A 19,197-nucleotide genomic window follows, 5' to 3' on the forward strand; every position below is an offset into this window, starting at 1 on the left:
CTCGAGGACGCACACCACCGTTCCGTTTGCGTTGACACCACTGCCTGCAAGCTTGCGGCAGGAGTGCAGGCTCTGTGGCCTCCTGCATCCCGGGTCTCTGTCTCCCAGCTCCAAAAGGGAGATGAAGACTTCTTGATGACCTGTGGCCAAACGGGTCTGGAAACCTGAACGCTAATTAGCCTCTCCCAGCTGATGATGCACACAGGTCAAAATCTTGTAGTCAAATAAACCTGTTTAACGGTGTTTAACCAGGGCTGTCCCACAGTGATTTAGCCGGGGACCCCTTTTCCTAAGGAACCTCACTCCCGTCTTGCGGGTGGCCGAATGGGAAGCGCTGCCCACCCTCTCCTGAGGTCAGCTTGTGGCACGCACTCAGAGCTGGCCGACAGCCCCGGGAGAAAGAAGCCGGGCACAAAGGCCCACCTCACGTGTGAGCCCAGTTACACAAACGTCCAGAACAGGCAAGTCGACAGAGAACACAGATTAGTGGTGGCCAGGGGTTGGGGGAGGGATGAAGATTGGCGGTGCGCTGTGTCTTTCCGGTTTTTTTTTTTTTTTAAAGAAATGCAAGCATTTCTTTCTGTCTTTTTCTTTTTAAATAATTTATTTGTGTATTTATTTTTGGCCGCGTTGGGTCTTCGTTGCTGCGTGTGGGCTTTCTCTAGTTGTGGCGAGCGGGGGCCACTCCTTGTTGCAGTGCGCGGGCTTCTCATTGCAGCGGCTTCTCTTGTTGTGGAGCACGGGCTCTAGGCGTGTGGGCTTCAGTAGTTGTGGCTCACGGGCTCTAGAGCGCAGGATCAGTAGTTGTGGCGCACGGGCTTAGTTGCTCCGTGGCATGTGGGATCTTCCTGGACCAGGGCTCGAACCCGTGTCCCCAGCACTGGCAGGCGGATTCTTAACCACTGCGCCACCAGGGAAGTCCCTCCTTCTTAAAAATAATTAATTAATTAATTAATGGCTGCATTGGGTCTTGCTGCCGTGCGCAGGCTCTCTCTAGCTGTGGTGAGCGGGGGCTACTCTTTGTCGTGGTGCGCGGACTTCGCATTGCGGTGGCTTCTCTTGTTGTGGAGCACGGGCTCTAGGCACGTGGGCTTCAGTAGTTGCGGCTCACGGGGCTTAGTTGCTCCGCGGCATGTGGGATCTTCCCAGACCAGGGCTCGAACCCGTGTCCCCTGCATTGGCAGGCGGATTCTTAACCACTGCGCCACCAGGGAGGCGCAGATTGTACGTTTTAAGCGGGGGAACTGTACGGCGTGTAATTATATCTCAAAAGCACCCCAGAGGTACAAGTGCCATCCTAGTTTACAGAAAGTCAAAGGGAAGGTTCAGCAGGGCGGTGCCCCCACCCAAGTCCGGGCACATGAGGGAGGGGCACCAGGGCGGGGGTGGTGCTCACTGAATTAAACCAGGCACTTTGGCTGCCACGGCGCCCGGGCCTGGACGCGTGCACTCCCCACAGCACACAGACCACCCGCTGCGGGACCCTGCCCTGGGGAGCTGACCCGCTAGCTGACAACACACGGGAAGAGAGGTAGCCGACGCAGCACTAGGAACGTGACGATGGCAGGGACCAAAGACAGAGGAGAGCAGAGCGAGGTGGTCTCGAGGGCCAGGTCCTGGGGAGGGTTCCTGGGAAGGCGTGCGGGCACCACCCAGCCCATGAGAGTCTGTGTAACAACCCAGGAGGGGTCCAGAGCTGTCACGCTCCCCTCCCACCAATGAGGACGCGGGGCAGAGGCTGAGCGAGCGGCCCAAGCGACAGCCGCTAAGCGGCAGAGCCTCGGTTTGAGCTGCTGCCGCCCTCCAGACCAGCCTCTGCTGACGGGCTCTCGGGGCGGGCCTGTCGGTGGGCAGCAGGGCACGCAGTGGCCCTCCCGTGTCACCCTGGGGACCCTCCAGAATGAGCCTGGAGCCCCCTGGGCCTGCAGCGGCCCAGCACCCGTGGCTCTTCTCCATCCGGGAGGGGACAGGCCGGGGCAGGGGTGGGTTCCTGTCCCAGCCTCGGAGCCAGGCGCCTCCCCGAGGAGCTGCCTGGGCACTAGAGGCGAAGAGCAGACGGGCGCTGCGCCCTCCCCTTCTGCCAGGTCCTGGTGAGTGCCAGCGGGCCACATGCGGCTGCCCGAATGTCCTCCGGATCTCCACACACGCGAACAAGAATGCCGGCCCGTCCATCACATTTGGGGCCACGACCCCCATGCTCCCCCCACACTCACGAGGAATGCCCTCTCTAGGTCATAAGCTCTGGGAGTGAGGGGTGAATGTCTGGGGGTAGCACAGCATCTAGAAGCCAGGGGAGGACCATGTTGGGTCCTCATCAGGGCCGGTTCTGGGGCAGTGGGTGGGGTGCCCACTTCCGGGTCGTGCCACACAGGGTGGGCGCCTCGCCTGCCTCCCCTTGTCCCACCAGGCCCTGATGTGCAGCTGTGACAAGCCCAGCCGTCTACCGGGTCACCCCAGACGACTGCAGCTACTCACCCCCTCGGCAGCCAACGGGCCACCACGTGTCCAGAACGGGTGCACCAAAGGCTCTGGATTCTCCTCTCAAAGCATGACCTGAGGAGGGGCCGAGGCCAAGGTGCAGGTACAAGACAGGGTACATTCTAGTCTCTGCTCAGTGGAGGGAGGGGCCCGCGCCCAGCACTGGGCCTCGGAGCTGCGGCCCTGAGTCTCTGACGCTCGGTATTCTGCAGCTAACTCATCAACCAGGAGCTGCCCTCGGACAGACCCCACGCCGCCTGATGATGGGTGCACAGGCAGCTGGCCAGCTGGAGAGCGTGGCCAAGCCATTTGCAAGGCCCGGGAGGAAGGAGCCAGACGAGGGCTCATCCCTCTTCTCGCCTCTGGGGACGGCGGCCTGTGCTGCACCTTCCAGGCTCTGAGGATTCGGTGCTGCCACCCCAAATGCTGACGGCCCTCCTCACCGGCTTGCCCTGGAAGGTGCCCAGCGAGGGCACACGTTTATGAAGACAGGCCCTGGCCGCCACCCCAGGGGGAAACAGAGCCAGAGGTGAGCAGAGCAGCCTCTCTGCTCTCTGTGGAGGTGGGCGCCCTGCCCTGCTGGCTGGTGGACACTCAGTCTCCCCAGGGCCACGAGCTCTGATAAACAGCTCTCCTGGCCAAGTGACTAAGAGGGGCCACCACTTCCCTGCTGGGCACGGAGCGGACAGAACGAGACAGATGGCTCCCCGCACGCGGCCCCGCCCACGGCCCAGCTGCCGCCTCCTCGCCTCCTCGCAGCCCGTCTCCCTCCATCCGGCAAAGTAAATAAATACATAAGTTGTTGGCTGTTGCTGTTTTTAATGGGGATTGGAGGTGATGGGGAGAAGGACAAAGCTCCTCCCTGGGAAATCACATTTTCCCTCAAGTGCCTGAAGCTGTTGGCAGGGAGGAGGGCTCACGACCACCCCCCGCCCCGCAAGTGGCTCTCGGCAGCCCTTCCCCCAGCCTTGGGGGGCCCCCTGTGGGTATGAAAAAGGAGAGGTGACAGCAAAGGGGCCCACAGGCCGCTCAAGGCGTGGTGACCCCTGTTTACCTGCCCGGTGGAAGGGACAGTGGAGGGGTGGTGAGGACCACAGGGTCACAGGGACCTGCTGTGTGGCCTCAAGAGACGCTGCCCACCTCCCCAGGGCCAGGTCCTCCCACCTGTAAAATGGGGTTCTCAAGGAGGCGACGTGGCAAAGGGTTTCCTGCAGTGCCAGTGCGGGCTGCTCTCCGCGCACGGCAGTCACACCGCATGTGTGTGCGTGCGCACGTGCACGCTCGTGAACTACTGTCATCACAAATGGCCTTCGAGGCCAAGTGCGCTCCTGTCTGCCGACCCATAGCCACTGCCCTGGGAGGAGGGCGAATGGCCCTGGGGGTCACCTTAAGGCAGCTGGGCCTTTGGAACGTCACACAGCCCCAGGGACGTGGGGGTGAGGGGAGGGTCCCAGGGCCGGCCCCTCTGTGCTCTGGGCGCCCCGCTGGCTCCCGCCCGCCCGCTGGCTCCGGGCCTCCGATGTGCATCTTCTCCCCCTCTCCCCCCCACCCCCCGCGCTTCCTGCCAACGCTGTCTTCCGGGCTCCTGTCAGTGCAAACCAAATGTTTTCCATTTTGCATTTTCTGTGCTTCCAGAACACACATTTGGGACTTGGCAGGGAGGACGAGTGACTAAGTTCCACCCTCAGTAAAATCAAGAGCTTGTCCTTTTTTTTTTTTGTAATTAACGAACGTCTGGTGCGAAGCGGGTTCCCAGTGGTGATATAACAACTTCCTGTGAGCCTGAGGGACACAGACCTTCTTAATTAGGAAGCCATGCGGCACAGCCTCTCCGGTCTTCATAACAGGAGACAAGAGGGATCTTGGGACAATCATGAAGGCAATTAAGACATCCTCCAACTGCTGGGGCCCTTCGGCGTGGCGTGGCATGGCGAGGGGCTCTGTGCATGGGGGTGTCCAGGAGCCCCCAGCCCCGCAGGCAGCTGTGTCCCCCAAGTGCAGCTCCACCTGCAGACCCCGACCCCAGGGGTGCTGGGCTGGGCACCCGGGAAGCCGCTGTCCGGGGGCCCAGCTCCCAGCGGCCGCAGGCTGGGTCTCACCACCACTGCCACCAGCACACGCAGCCCCAAGCCTCCAATGATGGGACCGCCATGGGGAGTTGTAGACACCCTCGCCAGGGGCTCCCCTCACACCATAGCACCAGCTCAGCCCCTGAAATCACTGCCCTCGCGTGCGGTCATGAAATTCCCCCGCGGAAGGGCCAAGAGGAGGCTACGGAAGAGGCAGGGAGCTCGGGCGCTGCCTGGGAAAGGGCAGCGACGGGTACCAGTCTCCGCTGGGAGAGGGGACACAGGCCCTGCTCACAGCACTGGCCCCTGTTACCAGCTGTGTGGACACGGCTGTCCCCACCAGACGACAGCTATAAGGTCCTCGCCGCCTTTTTCCGAGCCCTTCCCATGGGCTGGGCCCCGGCCAGGGGCGGCGTCCTCACTGCAAGCCTCTGGCCCTGCGTGTGCCCACTCGTGTCGGCGTCTTCCCTGCTGTCTGTCTGAGGCCAGCACGGGGCCTGGGACATGGCAGGGCCCGGAGAGCATTTGCTGAGTGAACGAGCAAACCAACGAAGACTGCAGCAAGAAGGCCTTAATTCCAAATCAGTGTGACTGTGTGTTAAAGAGTCTGCTCAATGGACACATTCAGGCAACCTCTGTCCCCAAGCAACTCCAGAAGGCTCAGACCACCCAGGGGCTCGGCAGGGGCCTGCGCTGGTGACAGAGGCACAAGGTGGGGCGTCCGGCACACCTAGGCGTGGACAACCCCCTCCCGCCCCCGAGGAAGCATCTCCTCTCCTGCTGGCAGGGCCGGCATGCTGTTCTCTGATTCTGTGTGTGCACATGAGCGGGGAGATCCTTCTGCGTTCTTCCTCCCACTGCGGGGTTCCGGGGTCTGTTTCTTCCCTGCATCTTTGAGCACAGGGCTCAGAAGTGTCCCTGTCCCTGGCAGGCCTTTGCCAGGGGACTCCATGCCACCTCACAGAGAAAGCACAAGGCTGACAAGAAGCCACGGTTCGGTTCTCACATGGGGGGGGGGGGGCGGCCTTGTGGTCCACCCCAGGATACACCTCGCATGAGCTCACCCTCCTGAAAGACCCTCTCAGGTCCTGCGGCCGTGGCCCTTGCCTGGGCCCAGTGACCTTCACAGTCCTCTCCCCAGCTTCGAAGTCACCTTCCAGGGGGGGCCACAGTGAATCAAGGCTGTCCCGACTCTAGCTGGGATTCTCCTCTTTCCGCTGCACCCTCTGCCCACGGGCCTCTCTTCCTGCAGCCGTGTTTCTGGCACCATCCGGGGTCGGGCCTAACAGGGCCCCTGAGAGCCTGCCTCGGGCTTTCCCCTTCTGTAGAAATCACAACAGCTGGGGTCACCTGGATTTGGAGACAGAGCACTGAAGCAACAAGAAGCTGACGTTCCAGAGGTAGAACCTACCAACGTTTTAACGAGAAAAGGTGTGTCATCGGTGCCTTGGGCCCTCTTCTGGAGCTGACTGTTGCACGTGAACTGAGTGTGCTCCAGAGCACTGCTGTTCCACAAAGAGGCCAGCCCAGAGCCGTCGGGGACACGGGATCTTCAGGAGACGTGAAGACTGGACGGGTTAAGAAGGTCAGAGGAAGAGTCTGGGCTCATGGCAGAGCGGAGGTGAGAGCCAGGCTGGCGGGGGCCGCACCCTCTCATCCACGCCCCCTGTGGTGCCCACACCCCTGCTTCCAGGGGGAGGTGCGACTCACAGGCCACTACGAGTTCCCAGACACCACCCATTCAGGGGACAGGAGCAGCCTCAGGATTCTGGCATTTTCCCATGACAAGGCAGACTCCCTGCTAAGCCTCCAAAGCCAAGGGAGGGAGAGATAGGGCATGGGGTCAAGAAGCTTCGCGAATATTCTAGTCCCCGACTCGCTCCTGTGGACGGGCAGCAAGGGCACAGCCTCCCTCACTGACGTGGCTCCCCGGACCCTTCCAGCGACAGACGAGTCAGTCCTGCTGTGCTCCAGTACGTCTGAGTTTCTTAAATCAGGGAGCCAGTGGAAATCATTCCAGCACACCGAATGTCCGGGACAGAGGTGTCTCCCCAAGCCGTGGGGCCACCTGGGGCCCCCAGCCCAAAACAAGCCCCATGTGAGGGCCCTCTCCCTTCCCTGGGGGTGGGACGTACGCTCCTTTCGCCGTATCGGGCTGTAAAGAGCAGGGCTGGCCATGCCTGGGGGAGGTGGTGGCCGCCTCTGCTGCTGCTGCTTCATCTCGAGGAACGGGCCCTTGGGAGCATGCCAGGCCCCTTCACCGCCAGGCCCGGGTCCTAGGGTCGAGGAGCTGACCACTGCCGGAAGCCTTGGCCCCGTGCTTCCTCTTCGGTGCAAAGTAGCGAGGAGCTCTCTGGTTAGATCACGGAGATGGTGCCGAGACCACAGAGGACCTGCCGGCCCGGGGGCGGGGGGGGGCTCCGGTGGGGAAACGGAGGCTCAGAGACCAGAAGGGGCTGCCATGGCCAAGGGGCTCAGGGTCTGCTCGAGGTCGACTCCACGTCAGGGCCGGCCACTGGACTCTGGGCGAGTCCCTGCCCATCACCGTCACTGTGGCCTGTCTGTGGGCTCGGACAACCCACCCTGACACCCACCGGGGAGGCCGGTCGGCATCTCGTGAACGCTCAGCTGCCTCCCACGGGACCATCGTTGCTGTGGGCACCACGGGCATCCACCCTGCCGACCCCCTCCCAGGAGACAGAGAATGGCCTCGGCGGGCACCTGGCCCTAGGGAGTTGGCGCTCAGGAAACCTGGTGGCGACTGGCCCTCGAGGGTGCCCTGAGGTCCGGGTGTGATGTACACTGGAAGCACTCACAGCTGAGAAAGCGCAGAAGCGCACGCTTTGCCGTGTTCTTGGCAGAGCTCCACCGGCTGCGAGAGGGAAGGCCGGCTGCCTCCCCGATTTCCTCACTGTCCCCGCTTTCATCCCGGCTTGTCACTTCAGTGGCTGACGACGGAGGCCCCAGGGTCCGGGCCCCTGTCCTCTGCACGCCAGCTGCCCGTGTGGACCGGGAGGCGAGGGTCTACAAGCAGCGGCCGAGACCCCCGCGCCGCAGGCCGCTCTGTGGTTCGGGTTTTCTGGGAGCCCAGCGAGCCGGCTTCGGAAAGACCCTGCTCTGCTGCCTCCACGTGCCGTGGCCGTGCCGCTCGGCTCGCTGGGGAAAACATTCCTATTCCAAATGACCCACAGCAGCAGCTGTGAACGTGCTCTCTCAAAACCCACGTCGCCTGCGTGATTGCGATGGAGCCCAGGCTTCTCCCTTGTCGAGAGCGTGACCTCTCCCGCGTGCGAGTCTCCTGGGGCCTCGGGGGCTGCAGCGCCCACATGTGAACCAGAGCGAACGGAGGCCAGCCTTGCGCCCAGGACGGGCTTGCTCTGGCTTCAACACAGAGTCTGTCCATCGGGTTCTCACGCATCTGGAGACTGAAAAGGCTTCCCACACCCGGGCTGGGAAGTCGCCCATAGGAGGTGCTGGGAGGTGCTGGGGCCAGTCTGGAGCCGGGTCCCAGGGAGCCACCTCGGTGGCGTTCCCCCACGTCCCTCTGCACGGGCCACCTCTCCAGCGCTGGAAGGTGGTGTGGGTCTGTCCGCCACCCCCGAGGTCAGAGGGCACGGCCACAGGGAGACCTTTAGAGGGAGGCAGGGCCTGGGCCTGGCTGGTTCCGCGTCCCGCGCTTGCCTCCTCTAATAAGCAGCCTGGAAGTGCCGGCAGCTGCCAGGCGGGCGTGGTGCAGTAGGCCCTCCCCAGCATAAAATATTCATCAAGAAGAACTCCAACAGCCACGCTGCCTTCCGTGTCAGCCGGGCCCTGGGGACGGGAGCTAAAAATAGACAGGAGGATAAGTGCTGACAGCAGGGGTGGGGAGGGCTGAGCCCCGACGCGGGCACACGTGGGCTGAGAGGCAGACAACCTGGTGTCGGTGGTTCCCAAGTGAGCGCCGCGGAGGCTGGGCTGGAGGCTAGGGAGTCTGCCCCCCACCCCCAGAGGCTATTTTTATCCACATCGGTGGGCCCCAGGGCACCTCAGTGAAGAATCAAAGCCCATCTTTAATTAGCAACAATAGCCTGGATCGACATGCAGCCGGCCAGCGGGAAGATGTGGCCACTGCCAACCACCGGCCCCTCAGACCTGGGAATTCGGTCACCCTCCCTTCCCCTTCATTCAAGCAGGTGACTTTCCCCTAACCCCCTGCAGCCCCTCCTGCACCGACCCCCTGACGCCCAGGTCCCTAGGTTTCTGGAAAGGGCACAGACAGCCCCCAGGGTTCACAGACCAGCCCGGCCCCATGAGAGCGTCCCAGCTCTGGGAAGGTCACGGGCTCCTCCACAAAGGGCTCTCCGTGCGGACTGGAGCCCGGGGCCGGAGGCTCTCCTCCCTGAGCCCAGACTGCTGCCCCCCCACCCTGGCTGCAGCACTGGGCTCCCCAGCAGCCTGAGCTCTGGGGTGCGGGCAGGGCGGAGGGGGTAGCCATAGAGAGCTCCAATCAGGCCCGAGGCAGCTCCTGGGCTCCCGGGCAGGCGCACACTACAGCTGGCTACGGCCGGAATGCAGACCTTGCCGGGACACCATGTCCACCGGCATGTACTCTGTGGGAGCCTTTTCAGAATGAAGATTGTCCCGAATCCTTGGCTATCCTTGGTCTCAGGGCCATTTGGGGTGTCCCGCAGGCCCCACTCTCCCTCAGCTGATGGTAGAGGAAAGGGCCCGGACGGCCGGAAGGCTGGTCCTGGGCCGGGCCTGCCCCTCTAGCAGCTGGGGGGCCTCGGGTGTGTCCCTGCCCCTCCTCTCCCGCTACAAGAGGCCAGCTCGGCCCCCAGCCCTCTCAGTTCCTTTTGCTCTCTCTCCCACCAACTCCAGGCCGGTTTCCAGGCAACGGCAAGGAGTCTCTGGGTGATGGGGTGGGCGTGCGGAGTAAGGCGTTATCCAGAGAGGGAAGGGAAGGTCATCAAAGGAGGAAATATCTGAGAAACGGTGGAAGGAGCTGCAGTCGTGACCATCTGAGGGAAGGTGTCCAGGTAGAGGAACAGCAAGTGCAAAGGCCCTGAGGCGGGACTGAGTTTGGGATTTGAGGAACAGAGGCGGCCAGCTTGGCTGGGCCCCGTGCCAAGGGCACCGAGGAGCCGCTGAGCAGTTCAGGCGGGAGAGGCGGCCAACGCAATTCTGTTCTGAAAAACTTGCCGGATGCAGCGCAGAGTCAGGGCGAGGGCAGCAGGAATGGGGGAGGGCGTACAGCTTGGGGCTGAGCGGGAGAGAGGGGCCAGCCCGGTTCCCAGGCTCACCGGGAGGGAATCCACCAGGAGGAGTGGGAGTTTTGGGGGGAGGCAGCTGGGAGACAACGGTTCAGTTTGGAATGTTACGTCTGAAATGCCTGCTAAGACCCTGTGGAGAGAGGCAGCCGTGGCAGCCCATATGGGAGAGTAAAGCAAGGAGGCCCGGGGCCCGGTCCCAACCACCCAAGGAGGGCAGGGTGCAGGTTGGAATCTGTCAGAGCCCCGTGTTTCGGGGCCATGGGGTGGCCACCTGGACATTCAGCAGAGGCCTTCTCAGTGAGGCATGCCAACGCCAGGGAGAGGCCAGTGAGATAAAGACGGAGAGTGTCCTTGGATCTGGCCACTCTGCTGGAGCCTGGAGGTTGGGGAGGCAGGGAGGACAGAGGTCAGGGGCTCGCCTGTGTGGGGCGGGAATTCAGCATCCAGGAGGGAGATGCTGTGGGCAGCCGTGCCGACAGGTGTCCCCCAGGGGCCCTGTGGCAATATGGAGAGAGATGGAGCAAGGGTCTGGGGGAGAACGAGGGCGAGCCTGCATCTGGGGGCCAAGAGGAGCAGGCAAGGTTCCCAGAGGAAGGGGTCTGAGACCCAGGGACACGTGGTTGCGAAGGTCAAGGCAGGAGGAGGTCAGGCCTGTGGACAGAGGTCGGAGGGACGCGCGTGCATCAGCCGAGGGGCCGAGGCGGGGTGGAAGCCATCCTGCTAAGCCATCAGGATGGAGGGTGGGACGGGCACCCCGGTCCTCGTGCTCCGACGAGGCGGGCCCAGGGCCCCTCCTGGGGGGGGACGGTGGTGGGAGGTGGGGAGGAGGAGGGATGCGAGGCCGGGGGCTACAGCGCTGGGGACTCGGGAGGGAGAGGCCGAGGCTGCCGGACCCTGCACCCCTCCCCAGCAGCCTGGGGTCGTACGTGGGGAGGTGACGGTGCAGAGCCTGCCTGAGGACGGTGCCCACCCTGGCTCCCCTTTCCTTCCTTCCACACGGTGGAGCCCCCCATCCTTTAACGCCAGGTTCACCAACCCTGCCCTGTACAGCCCCACCCCACGCCGCCCCCCCCCCCCGACTCACTGGAGCCCCAGGGTGGGGACCCAATGCCAGTGAAGAGCGAGTGGGGGGCGGCCCGCAGAGGACGGGGGAGGGACAGGAGAGGGCCCAGTGGGCAGCCAAGGCTCCTCCGGCCACGTCAGGGGCCTTGACGAGGCCAGACGGCTCCCCCACCAAACCTAGGCGCTGCCCCCGTGGGCCTGCGAGGCCCCAGAGAGGAGCGGGGCTGGGGGGTTAGCACCTCCGCGGCAGGCCAGGCGGCCACCCTCAGCCACAGCAAGGAGCAAGCGGGGGCCTCGCGCCCGCCTGGATGAGGAAGTGCTCCGAAGCGCAGTATGTTTATCGTTACACAGGCCTGCGGTACATGCTCTTTGCCAGGAGGCACAGGAGCTGCGTGGGACCAGATGCTGCAGGGGCCCTGGGAGGCTGGCGGGGGGCCTGAGTCGCCCGCCAGTCGCTTCCACACAAGCGTCAGGCGCTCGAGACCCTAACCCCCGGCCCCTCCCCAGGCTTCTGGGCTCCGCACCCGCACCTCAACCACCGCCCAGGGTTCTGGCTTCCTCCTGGCCCCCTAGGGACAGACGCAGGGTCTGGCTCAAGACAAACCAGGAGCAGCCTGAACGGAGGCTTCCTCTACACCCAGGCTCCCGCGGACCGGCTGTGTGGCCTTCCCCAAGTGCCCCAGCCTTGCTGGGCTGAGGGTGGCCGAGAGAAGCAGGCAGAGGACTCAGAACCAGCGGGCACAGGGCCGCCCTCCAGGCGGGGGCACTTAGCCTGACCGGCATAGGTAAGGAATGTGTGAGGCTCATAAGCTGTCACCAGCCTCAAGGGGAATCTGGAGGCATCGTTCATTCGTTCACTCGTTCATTCCTGCGTCCAACACACAGTCGCCCCGTGCCTCTGAGCTGGGCCTCCTCGCCACCCTGCCCCCCTGCGCCCCGCCTTGACGCTGGCCGCCTCGGGCTCCCTGACTCCCGGGCTCCCCGACAGCTAGCACGCGCCAAGGTGTTGGGATTACAGCTCCCACGACCGCCCGACACGGCCCCCTGCCCCACTGGCCTTCCTGGGGGCTCCTGCCCACTCCCCGGGCACCACTTCACGTCCACCCCAGGTGGAGGCCACCGGCCCAGCGCGCTCCCCCGGCTCCTCCGAGCGTCCACGCCGCCTGTCTCTCCTACTGGGATTGGCTTCAGGCCTTGCACACAGCAGGATTCACGCATTTTCCCAACCGCACCCACTAAGTGCCAAGACTGTTCGAGCCCCAGTGAGCCACTAGGAGCACATGTGTTCCAGTTGGTGAAGCTCAGTCCAGTGGGGGAGGGACAACCGGCAAATGAGCAGCTCCCGCAAGCCGGGGGGCTGGTGCTTTGGAGAAAAGCAGGGCAGGGACGAGGCCAGACTGTGGATGGGGGTCTGGTATGGGGCAGGCGTGAGGGGGTGGGAGCCCCGGAAGTCTTTGGGGATTGTGGCCTTGAGCGCTGGGGGCCCGCGGGCGCCGAGAGCTGAGGAGGGGGCCGGGGGCGAGAGGGAGGGAAACCCTTACATGTTCAGTGGATCCAACCTTCTCTTTTCCAAATTAAGAAAATGCTAGTGACTCACCTGTGCCCCCCCCGCCCCCCCCCCCCCGCCCCCCGCTCCCCGCAGCTCCAATAGCAGCCTCTTGGGTTGTGGAGCCCAGGACGGCAGCCGAGCAAACCCCGCTGGTGGCTGAGACCCGCCAGGATCCGTGCCTGGGCCAGAGCCCCCAGCTCTGCCCCCGGTGGCGGCCGCCCACCTGCCACTGCCCTCTGCACACCCAGGGCAGAGCCTGGCTGGGGAGCCAGGGCAGGGAAAGGCCACGAGGCCCAGACGCCCAGCCCCGAGGTGCAGGGCTCTGGCTTGGCCCCATGATGCAGGACACGCAGGCCAGGGCCTCCTCGAGAGCTCACCCTGGGAGGGTCCTCACCCCAACTCTAGCGTTTGTACACGGTGCCAGGACCCGCAAGGTGGCGTGCTTATCCCACGGCAAGGAGCTCGTAAGGGGCGCCTCTCACCTTGTCTGCCCAGTCCCTCCCCCACAGTCCGCAGGGACGGGGCCTCACGTTTGACCTGCCCTGCGGCCAAGGTCGCTGGCCCCTCAGCAGCTGAGCGGACCCAGCTGCCCAGAATGGATTCATGTAGCTCGGTTTCTCCTGGGAGCCCAGTGAGCGCCAAGGGGGCCGGCCCGGCAGCGGGGGCAGCTGCCCCCAGGGACACACGGGCCGCAGGGGCCACTCACCACGAGCTGGGGCACAGGCAGAGACTTGCCCTCCTGGCTCAGGGACACATAGGTGAAGAAGGCACTGGCGGCCCGGTAGCGCTTCTGGGAATTGTCCACCACGGGGTCGGAATCCACCAAGACCTCGATCTCCATGGACTTATTGCTGGTGAAGGTCACGCGCCCAGAGATGGTGATGACGCAGCCTGCGGAGCACAGACAGCGGGTCAGGGAAGCCTCGACCCAGGGCGGCCAGGCGGCCGGGTCGGGCTGGGCAGGGAGGCTGCAGAAATCAGCAGTACCGAGGACGCTGGAAGACACTTGGTTAGACGGCACAGACCATCCTGCTAACTGCCAGGACATCACAATGGCAGCACATCGGAGCCCCCTGAGTGCTCACTTTTCTAGTTAGTGAGAGGGCGTTTCCTTCACTTGCGGAAACATTTAGAGCCGAAGGGATCCTGGTGGCCACCCAAGCGTGGGTCTCTACTCCCCGGGAGAGGCAGCGTCTGCTGGAAGGATGCTTCCAGTCGGTCCCGCCCCTCGGGGCCAGCCCCCAACCTGCTTTCAGGTCCCTCCGCAGGTTAAGGACGAATCTGCACTGTCCATGCTTTGGCCTTACTTGTGCCACTGGAGCCACACGGCTGCCCCACCAAGTTGCTCTGAGCGCCACTAAAGAACCTTCCTCCACCCTCCCCAGCACCCCCCCCGCCCCCCAGCTCCCTGGCTCCAGCATTCCCGATGCTGGTCTGAGGGCAGCGTCACATGCACCGTCGGGCCAAGCTGCCACGCTGACCGTGGTCCTAAGTCCCCCTGGAGCCACTGTCTGCGCTTCGGCCCACGTCCTCCTACCCTCTGTGCAGGCGGGACTGCGTCTGTCCCGTCAGGCTCCCCTCCCCGTCAGTCTTGCCCACTGGACCAGCGCTCTCCTCTGAGCTGCGGATCTGCCCTCCGACAACACGCCCGCGGCCCTGCCCACGGTCAGGGTCCCCAGGTGCTCCCCACCGTCCACACCAGCAGTTTCCCTTGTAGACAGTCACACGTTCCTGTAACACTGTCCTGGGGGTCCCGCTCTCCCTCCACCCGCCCCAACCTCTCTGCACTCCCCATGCCCCTGGGTCCTGAACATCTACCCTAGAGCATCTCTTCTGCCCCCGCCCTCCTGGTCACGGGCTCCCAGCTACCACTGGCTTTGCCCTCCCGTCCCTCGACTTCATCTCATGGAGCCCAGCTCTTCTCGTATAAACAGAAGCAAGTTGCCTCACGGGGTAACTATGGGGCTGGCATGAAACGAGCCAGGTGCCGAGGCTCCTGCCTGGTGGCAGGAGGCATGCAGTGCGGTCATTACCGCCAGCAGTGTTGTTTTGGACCCTGATGCAGCACTAATCCTTTCCACTGACATGTGGTCAGGACCACCACCCCAAATGCAGCCTGGTTCTGGGCTGGGCTCAAGGAAATCCCTGGCCAGGTCTGACCGGTGCTGACTGCAGGGACCTTTTAACACCCCGGGAACCCCAATGTCCCAGCTCCATGGAGACAGGCCCCCACAAAACATGTTTAGAGACCAGGAAGACAGACAAGTTGGGGCAGCGGGTGGCTGTTAGGGTGGTGAGCACGTGGGCAGCCAGAAGCGGGAGCGGTTATCCGTGTTATTCGTGGGCAGCCAGAAGCGGGAGCGGTTATTTGTGGTATGCAAAGCACCTGAGCCCACCCTGGGAACAGCCCCCATACGGCCCCCATGGGCCGCTTCCAGGGGAGCAGGAAGGGGAGGTGGGCATCCCCGAGGGTCTCCAGGCGTCCCTGCCTGTCCCCATCATGCCACCCCAGTGCCATCCAGCACCCTCTCACCCACGACCAAACAGAAGACTTGGGGCCCAAGAGCCGAGAGGCAGGGAGGGACAAGACCCCCCCCCCGCCCAAGAGGAAACCTGCCAGAACTCCCTGGGCAAGGGGCAGGGATGCAGGGGCAGTGAATTCGGGGCATTTCAGCACTGACCGTTTGTTCAAAGAACAAATGGAAACACACCCTTGTTTGTCTCCTGTGTAAGCACCCCCACCAACCACGTGGCTAATCACGTCTCATTTCGGGTAGAAATCCGAAGAAACTTCTAATCAAAAGTGATTTCAAACAACGAAGAAGTTGATTATGAGCATTAGACACAAGAGGACGCCATCTCGAGTGTCACTCATGGTAGGAGACACAGTGATCACTTCTTTTTTACATTTTTAAATTTTTTTGGCTGCGTTGGGTCTTGGTTGCTGCATGCGGGCTTCCTCTAGTTGCAGCGAGCAGGGGCTACTCTTCGTTGCTGTGCGCGGGCTTCTCATCACGGTGGCTTCTCTCGTTGCGGAGCACGGGCTCTAGGCGCGCGGGCTTCAGGAGTTGTGGCACGCGGGCTCAGTAGTTGCGGCGCACAGGCTTAGCTGCCCCACAGCAGGTGGGATCTTCCCAGACCAGTGATCGAACCTCTGTCCCCTGCATTGGCAGGTGGTCTCTGAACCACTGGACCACCAGGGAAGTCCCTGATCACTTCTTAAAAGTCAGGAAAACTTCAATTATGCCAAAACACCAGCTTCTTCACCTCTCAGAGATGGTGACATCTTTATTGCCACAGCCCACAGGCTTTATTTACCACTGGCTGGCCACCACGGGAAGGTGCTTGAAGGTTGGAAGACGGACTAGGTCACTGAGGGGCTGGGACCTAATTTGAAACTGACAAGGAGAGACCCCCGTGCTGCTGAGGGCCTCCCCTTCCCTGACCCTCGGCTCAGAAAGTGCACTCTGGGGTCTGTGGTCATTCGCGGCGGATGGGGTGGTCAGAAGCACCTCAGGGCAGCTCCAGCCACGTCCACGGTTCGTCAGCTCCCAGATGCTGGGAAGGCTCCCACCAAATCCCTCACCTCCTGCCTCCTCCACTGCCACCAGCCACTGCAACATCACTAGGCTCCCCCAGCACCCAAGAGTGTAGAGCGGCCAGTCCACAGTGGTGGAGGGTCCCCAGCAATGGGTCCCAGCTTTGTGGGAACAGACACCTCCACCCCACAGACCCCCCCCTCCACCCTACAGTCCCCCCCTTCCACCCCACGGACCCCACGCCGCCCCCGCCCCATTGCCCAGCCCGGTCCACCCTCTCACGGCAGCTCGGGTGCCCCCCGTCGCTCTCTTTCTAGAACAGAGCTCCTCTCCTTCAGGATATCCAACCCGTTTGACGGCCTGTCTGATGTTTGCCTCCCTCCCAGTCTGGGAACCCCACGAGAGCGGGCGCCCCATCACCCCTGAACCAACACGTAGCCCTGTGTGGACAGCGGGCCACTGCAGACTCCAGCCGGATGGGGACACTTCTGTAGACACTTCGCCTCAACTAGCATCGTGGCCACCCTCAGCCCGAGCAGTCCAGAAAGGCCGGGCTCCTTCCACCCTCCCCCAGGCACAGGGGTCAGAGCCGGGGACCCTGGGGGCCCATATGAGCAGGGGACGACCCCAGCCCGAGTCTAGCTTGGCTGCTGTTCACTTTGTCTCAGAAACCGCCAGAGCGGGCACGACCTGCCACGTGCTCCAGGGAGCTCCGTGGGGCGGCGGGGAGGTGCGTTCCGCCCTGACTGAGCGGTCCGAAGTGCTGAGACGCTGCCTGGGGACTTTTCCACTAGGTCACACGTCCAAATCCGCCCAGAGGACGACTAGTTTATTTAGGAGTGGGGTGACCGGGGCTTCCCCGGTGGTGCAGTGGCTAAGAATCCGCCTGCCAATGCAGGGGACACGGGTTCAAGCCCTGGCCCGGGAAGATCCCGCATGCCACGGAGCCACTAAGCCCATGAGCCACAGCTACTGATCCTGCGCTCTAGAGCCTGTGAGCCACAACTACTGAGCCTGAGAGCCACAACTACTGAAGCCCGTGCGCCTAGAGCCCGTGCTCCACAACAAGAGAAGCCACTGCAAGGAGGAGCCCTGCGTGCTGCAATGAAGAGAGGCCCCACTCACTGCAACTGGAGAAAGCCCGCGTGCAGCAACGAACACCCATGGCGGCCATAAATAAATAAATAAATAAATAAGTATATATATATATATATATATATATATATTAAAAAAAAGAGTGGGGTGACCTGCTCAAGGGGAGAAACAGCACCTCCTGGTGGCACTCGGCGCCATGTGCCACCTTGGACAGGGGTGGGGTGTTGGGGCCACTCCGGATCCAGGGAAGGAGGCCAGGAAGGGACCACCCAGCTCTCCTCTGAGCCTCGGAAGCAGGGACAGATTAGCCCTGACACAACCAGACAGTCCCCACGAGTGTCTCCACGAGAGGCAGCCTCTCTGAGCCCGGAGCAGCCCCCGGGGCCCACAGTTCCCTCAGGCTACTGTGCCCTGGGGAGGAGCCTTGGGGTCCTCGGGCTCTGGGGTCCAACAGGCCTGGGCTTGAACGTGGGCAGGGGGCAAGCCAGGAACCTGCTGTGCCTCGGTTTCCTCATCTGCAAATGGGTGCAGGAGTGGCCGTCTCTCGGGGGAGGTCACTCCCGTATGTTAGGTTGTCTGGACAGAAGCCCAGGACAGTCATTTCTGGTGGGGTCTGAGTGCCCTTCTGCAACAGCCCTCCGGGGAAAGGCGTCTCAAACCCAAAGGGAGAGTGTGCCCGCAGAACTCCCTGTTGTGTCTGCAGGGGGTGAAAAGAATCGTTCCAGGGCTTCCATGGTGGCCCAGTGGTTAAGAATCCGCCTGCCAATGCAGGGGACACGGGTCCAAGCCCTAGTCCGGGAAGATCCCACATGCCGCGGAGCAACTAAGCCCGTGCGCCACAACTACTGAGCCTGCGCTCTAGAGCCCGCGAGCCACAACTACTGAGCCCGCGTGCCACAACTACTGAAGCCAACACATCTAGAGCCTGTGCTTCGCAACAGGAGAAGCCACTGCAATGAGAAGAAGCCCACGCACCGCAACAAAGAGTAGCCCCCACTGGCTGCGACTAGAGAAGGCCTGCACGTAGCAACGAAGACCCCATGCAGCCAAAAATAAATAAATTAAACAAATAAATAAATAAATGAGCTTATGGTTTCTTTGTCAATATAAGCCTAATAAATTAAAAGTGGAAATACTAAAAAAAAAAGAGTCGTTCCAACAAGGTAATAATAAGCAGTGACATTTAAAACAAAGCACTCCCTTCCTTTTTCTTTTTCTGCAGCAGGCACGTTTACACTGGGCAAGAAGCTGCTTCTGACGCTGTCTAAATGAATAAAATGGGCGACTATCTCCGCGAGGGAGTTCCAGCTCTTCAGCTGGTGAAGAACACGGCAACGAACCCCTGCCCCTCCTCCCTGGGTCCCCAGGACATTAGCAGTTGTGCGGACCTGACACTGAGGTGTGACCACATCCGTGGCCGGCCCGCAGGGGAAGAAGGCCTGGGCCACAGCTCAGCATCTGCAGCATGTGAGAGCCTGTCGGAGAGGCGGGTACTCAGCTGCGCTCACGGGGACCCCAGCTCCAGCGCAAACGCTCTACAAGGGGCGGGGACGAGCCTGCTGCCTCCATGCTCACCCCCTAATCCCCGAACCTCAGAGGTGCCATGTCCTCGGCTGGGAGGCTTGGGACAGAGGGAGGGGCACTTCTTTTCATGCTGCCTTGAAACCCCAAGAGCTGGGGAGCCCCTTGCTCCTCCGAGTTTTCTCCCAGCGTCCTGTCCACAGGGCTCACAGGGTAAGACACAGGGCAGGGAAAAGGCAGAGCTCAGAAGTGGGCTGGAGCCCTACCTGCCTCTCTGTGTCGGCTGGAGCCCTACCTGCCTCTCTGTTTCAGCTGGAATTTAACTACCGTGGCAGGTGGAACGAGGGCCCCCAAAGACGTCCATATCCTAATCCCAGAACCTGTGAAAATGTTACCTCACGTGCAGAGGGACCTCACAGGTGTGACGAGGTTAGGGATTTTGAGGTGGGAGCTCAGCCTGGATCACCAGGTGGGCCCCAGGTCATCACAGTGGTCCTCACAAGAGGACGGGAGAGCGAGGAGCCGTGGCAACAGACGCAGGGTCAGAGAGAGGCTGCCGGCTTTGAGGATGGAGGACGGGCCACAAGCCAGCGAATGCACGTTGCCTCTAGAAGCTGGAAAAGGCAAAAAAC

At 62.5% G+C, this 19,197-nt stretch overlaps 1 protein-coding gene across 2 annotated transcripts in view; it reads right to left on the reverse strand.

Moving 5' to 3' along the window:
- Positions 1-19,197, reverse strand: part of ACOT7 (acyl-CoA thioesterase 7) — a 92,481-nt gene that overhangs the window by 3,334 nt on the left and 69,950 nt on the right. The window contains exon 8 of one of the 2 annotated variants that reach the window (XM_068537703.1): positions 13,117-13,301. The exons of the other annotated variant lie outside the window; for it this stretch is intronic. Coding sequence (XP_068393804.1) covers positions 13,117-13,301 — 185 coding nt within the window. The remainder of the gene's footprint in view (positions 1-13,116; positions 13,302-19,197) is intronic. 2 annotated transcript variants of the gene reach the window in all.

This window comes from Eschrichtius robustus, chromosome 3 (genome assembly GCF_028021215.1).
Source record: "Eschrichtius robustus isolate mEscRob2 chromosome 3, mEscRob2.pri, whole genome shotgun sequence".
Classification (NCBI taxonomy): domain Eukaryota; kingdom Metazoa; phylum Chordata; class Mammalia; order Artiodactyla; family Eschrichtiidae; genus Eschrichtius; species Eschrichtius robustus.